Raw genomic sequence first — 5,000 nt, 5'->3', positions numbered from 1 at the left:
CGGCGGGGAGGCCCGGCAGGGGAGGCCCGACGGGGGGAGGGTGGACGAAGAGGCCCGGCTGCGGAGGCCCGGCAGGGAGGCCAGGCAGGGGAGGCCCGGGCGGGGGGAGGGTGGACGGGGAGACTCACACAGACCAGGAAGTGTCTGTGACGTACACAAACATGAATGGGCTTCAACACCGTGTCCAGGAGGAACCGATCCAGCGCCGTTTCTGCTCTGTTTTCTTGGCTTCGGCTAAACGTCTCCTCGCAGCGTAGATGTTTTGTTGCGCAGCGTTTCTGGCAGCGCTTCTTACCGCGCGGAGACGTTGTTCGGTTTCCACTCCCGGAGCTATCGACGTCATCTGGCTCACGGTTCAAAGGGGCTGACGCTCTGCTTTGTGGTTTTGAGAGCGTGTTGTCTTGTGTCCGTTGCCGCAGCAGAAACAACGCTCGGCTGACACCAACGGCGACATGTGTTTGTGCGTCGAGCTGAGTCACTCTCGGGCCGCTGTTTGTAATCTCGAGGTCGTTAAATTGCAGCGTCGAGAGCGTTCAGCTTGGACCAGAGCCCTCACGCGCAGCGATTATGCAGATCGTAGAATGTTCTTGTCTTTATGTCTTTTTGTACTTTCGACGGACGTGTTCTGAAGTGTATGGGATTCTTGGTTCGCAAGGATCGTATTTTGCTCACTGGGTAAATGCTCCTGGGCGAGTTTGAAAAGTCGAAACCAAATTTTACAATCACAACAAATCAGAAAACAAACAAAAAAAGTCACGGTCAGATCTTTCGCCAAACTCGCTGAGCTCGAGCGCTTCGTGCGTTTGTGCTTTTCGCTCAGCTGGATCGACCAACAGTTTGATTTCTCGGCGGTTGCGAGACTCGATCGGACTGAAAGATTTGTCTTCCTTTTATGTGGCGGTTTGATGATCGAAGTTTGTGTTTTTGTTGGCCCCGCCCACACCTTCACACGGGGGGCTCAAGTGTCTTTTTCTCATAGACGCAAAGATAACGTGCACAGTTTGGAGCTCCTGGAGTTTTCCTCATTTAGTCCTTTTTGTGAAACATCCGATGAAATGAAACTATGAAGCTCCTGAGCCCGTTCAACATAAACAGAAAGCTGTAACTCAAGCTACAGAAGAAGCTTTGCAGAGAAGTCAAACAAATGAGGAAAGATCGTTCCCGTTTGCTCGAGCTTCAGCCACAAACTTGGAATTGCGAAGAATCTTTTTGTGATTTGCTGAATAAAGTTGAATTCAGATAGAATATTTGTTATGTTTGCTTGATTACACGCACAGAAATGTAAATTTGACATATTTGGCCGTAACAGTGAAACGTCAGGACTCCATTCTGCTTTACTCCTCATTATCTCCCAAACAATCGTGCATCGCTCGTAAATCAGACACAAGAGTCTCCGCTTCACAAAGAGCCCAGGCGTTTGCTCCAGAGGCTTCAGAAACAGCTTCCGTTTGAAGTGGAGATCATTTGAGTCTCGATCTTTGGCTGTTACAACGGTGTTTTCACTCGTTGGGTTTAAACATGTTCAGGAGCGTTTCTGCCGCTCCTTCATCTGAGCTCCGGAACCAGCAGCTCAGGTTTGGACCTTGTCCCACTGCAGCACCTGCATCACTCACACTGTCCTTTTGAAGATGACAAACTGATTAAAACAACTTAATCCTTTGTAAATGTATTCAAATCAAAAACACAAAATCCCTGCTACATAATTATTCACACGTCGCTGAAGCTCCTTTTGCTCTGGTCTCAGCCTCAGTCTTCTTCAGTGTCATGAAGATCACACTCATGTTTATGGACAGTTTATTCATTCTTCTGCAGAACCTCTAAACCCGATGAGTTTGAATGGTGAGCATCAGTTTCAGATCCCTCCAGAGGTGTTCAATAGGGTTCAAGTGTGGCCTCTGGGCCACTCAAGGACATTCACAGAGTTGTCCTGTGGCCACTCCTTTGTCTTGTGGCCACTCCTTTGTTCTCCCGGCTGTGTGCTGAGGGTGGTTGTCTTGGCTGTGTGCTGAGGGTGGTTGTCTTGGCTGTGTGCTGAGGGTGGTTGTCTTGGCTAAGTGCTGAAGGTCGTTGTCTTGGCTGTGTGCTGAGGGTGGTTGTCTTGGCTGTGTGCTGAGGGTCGTGGTCTTGGCTGTGTGCTGAGGGTCATTGTCTTGGCTGTGTGCTGAGGGTCGTTGTCTTGGCTGTGTGCTGAGGGTGGTTGTCTTGGCTGTGTGCTGAGGGTCATTGTCTTGGCTGTGTGCTGAGGGTGGTTGTCTTGGCTGTGTGCTGAGGGTCGTGGTCTTGGCTGTGTGCTGAGGTTCATTGTCTTGGCTGTGTGCTGAGGGTGGTTGTCTTGGCTGTGTGCTGAAGGTTGTTGTCTTGGCTGCGTGCTGAGGGTCGTTGTCTTGGCTGTGTGCTGAGGGTCGTTGTCTTGGCTGTGTGCTGAGGGTGGTTGTCTTGGCTGTGTGCTGAGGGTCATTGTCTTGGCTGTGTGCTGAGGGTCGTGGTCTTGGCTGTGTGCTGAGGGTCGTTGTCTTGGCTGTGTGCTGAGGGTCGTGGTCTTGGCTGTGTGCTGAGGCTCGTTGTCTTGGCTGTGTGCTGAGGGTGGTTGTCTTGGCTGTGTGCTGAGGGTCATTGTCTTGGCTGTGTGCTGAGGCTCGTTGTCTTGGCTGTGTGCTGAGGCTCGTTGTCTTGGCTGTGTGCTGAGGGTCGTTGTCTTGGCTGTGTGCTGAGGGTCGTTGTTTTGGCTGTGTGCTGAAGGTCATTGTCTTGGCTGTGTGCTGAGGCTCGTTGTCTTGGCTGTGTGCTGAGGGTCATTGTCTTGGTTGTGTGCTGAGGGTCGTTGTCTTGGCTGTGTGCTGAGGGTCGTTGTCTTGGCTGTGTGCTGAGGGTCGTTGTCTTGGCTGTGTGCTGAGGGTGGTTGTCTTGGCTGTGTGCTGAGGCTCGTTGTCTTGGCTGTGTGCTGAGGGTCGTTGTCTTGGCTGTGTGCTGAGGGTCGTGGTCTTGGCTGTGTGCTGAGGCTCGTTGTCTTGGCTGTGTGCTGAGGGTGGTTGTCTTGGCTGTGTGCTGAGGGTCATTGTCTTGGCTGTGTGCTGAGGGTGGTTGTCTTGGCTGTGTGCTGAGGCTCGTTGTCTTGGCTGTGTTCTGAGGGTCGTTGTCTTGGCTGTGTGCTGAGGGTCGTTGTTTTGGCTGTGTGCTGAGGGTCATTGTCTTGGCTGTGTGCTGAGGCTCGTTGTCTTGGCTGTGTGCTGAGGGTTGTTGTCTTGGCTGTGTGCTGAGGGTCATTGTCTTGGCTGTGTGCTGAGGGTCGTTGTCTTGGCTGTGTGCTGAGGGTTGTTGTCTTGGCTGTGTGCTGAGGGTCATTGTCTTGGCTGTGTGCTGAGGGTCGTTGTCTTGGCTGTGTGCTGAGGGTTGTTGTCTTGGCTGTGTGCTGAGGGTCGTTGTCTTGGCTGTGTGCTGAGGGTCGTTGTCTTGGCTGTGTGCTGAGGGTCATTATCTTGGCTGTGTGCTGAGGGTTGTTGTCTTGGCTGTGTGCTGAGGCTCGTTGTCTTGGCTGTGTGCTGAGGGTTGTTGTCTTGGCTGTGTGCTGAGGGTCATTGTCTTGGCTGTGTGCTGAGGGTCATTGTCTTGGCTGTGTGCTGAGGGTCATTGTCTTGGCTGTGTGCTGAGGCTCGTTGTCTTGGCTGTGTGCTGAGGGGTTGTTGTCTTGGCTGTGTGCTGAGGGTCATTGTCTTGGCTGTGTGCTGAGGCTCGTTGTCTTGGCTGTGTGCTGAGGGTTGTTGTCTTGGCTGTGTGCTGAGGGTCGTTGTCTTGGCTGTGTGCTGAGGGTCATTGTCTTGGCTGTGTGCTGAGGCTCGTTGTTGTCTTGGCTGTGTGCTGAGGGTCGTTGTCTTGGCTGTGTGCTGAGGGTCGTTGTCTTGGCTCTGTGTGCTGAGGGTTGTTGTCTTGGCTGTGTGCTGAGGGTCGTTGTCTTGGCTGTGTGCTGAGGGTCATTGTCTTGGCTGTGTGCTGAGGGTCATTGTCTTGGCTGTGTGCTGAGGGTCATTGTCTTGGCTGTGTGCTGAGGGTCGTTGTCTTGGCTGTGTGCTGAGGGTCATTGTCTTGGCTGTGTGCTGAGGGTCATTGTCTTGGCTGTGTGCTGAGGGTCATTGTCCTGGCTGTGTGCTGAGGGTTGTTGTCCTGGCTCTGTGCTGAGGGTCATTGTCCTGGCTGTGTGCTGAGGGTCATTGTCTTGGCTGTGTGCTGAGGGTCATTGTCTTGGCTGTGTGCTGAGGGTCATTGTCTTGCTGTGTGCTGAGGGTCATTGTCTTGGCTGTGTGCTGAGGGTCATTGTCCTGGCTGTGTGCTGAGGGTTGTTGTCCTGGCTGTGTGCTGAGGGTCATTGTCCTGGCTGTGTGCTGAGGGTCATTGTCTTGGCTGTGTGCTGAGGGTCATTGTCCTGGCTGTGTGCTGAGGGTTGTTGTCCTGGCTGTGTGCTGAGGGTCATTGTCCTGGCTGTGTGCTGAGGGTCATTGTCTTGGCTGTGTGCTGAGGGTCATTGTCCTGGCTGTGTGCTGAGGGTCTGTTGTCCTGGCTGTGTGCTGAGGGTCATTGTCCTGGCTGTGTGCTGAGGGTCATTGTCCTTGGCTGTGTGCTGAGGGTCATTGTCTTGGCTGTGTGCTGAGGGTCATTGTCTTGGCTGTGTGCTGAGGGTCATTGTCCTGGCTGTGTGCTGAGGGTTGTTGTCCTGGCTGTGTGCTGAGGGTCATTGTCCTGGCTGTGTGCTGAGGGTTGTTGTCCTGGCTGTGTGCTGAGGGTCATTGTCCTGCTGTGTGCTGAGGGTCATTGTCCTGGCTGTGTGCTGAGGTTCATTGTCTTGGCTGTGTGCTGAGGGTCATTGTCCTGGCTGTGTGCTGAGGGTCATTGTCCTGGCTGTGTGCTGAGGGTTGTTGTCCTGGCTGTGTGCTGAGGGTCATTGTCCTGGCTGTGTGCTGAGGGTCATTGTCCCGGCTGTGTGCTGAGGGTCGTTGTCCTGGCTGTGT

The 5,000-nt window shown here is 53.4% G+C and overlaps 1 protein-coding gene across 1 annotated transcript in view; it reads left to right on the top strand.

Annotated features, from left to right (window-relative positions):
* The window catches only part of LOC140378039 (collagen alpha-1(V) chain-like), a 30,901-nt gene extending 30,533 nt beyond the window's left edge, over positions 1-368 (top strand). Inside the window, exons 6-7 of the mRNA XM_072463669.1 lie at positions 1-110; positions 274-368. The exon at positions 1-110 is cut by the window's left edge and continues 131 nt beyond it. Coding sequence (XP_072319770.1) covers positions 1-110; positions 274-368 — 205 coding nt within the window. The remainder of the gene's footprint in view (positions 111-273) is intronic.
* The last annotated feature ends 4,632 nt before the right edge of the window (positions 369-5,000 follow it).

This window comes from Eucyclogobius newberryi, unplaced genomic scaffold (genome assembly GCF_026437365.1).
Source record: "Eucyclogobius newberryi isolate DKJ021-1_F unplaced genomic scaffold, fEucNew1.0.hap1 SCAF_4, whole genome shotgun sequence".
NCBI classification, from domain to species: domain Eukaryota; kingdom Metazoa; phylum Chordata; class Actinopteri; order Gobiiformes; family Gobiidae; genus Eucyclogobius; species Eucyclogobius newberryi.
This window is presented reverse-complemented; position numbering and strand designations above follow the sequence as displayed.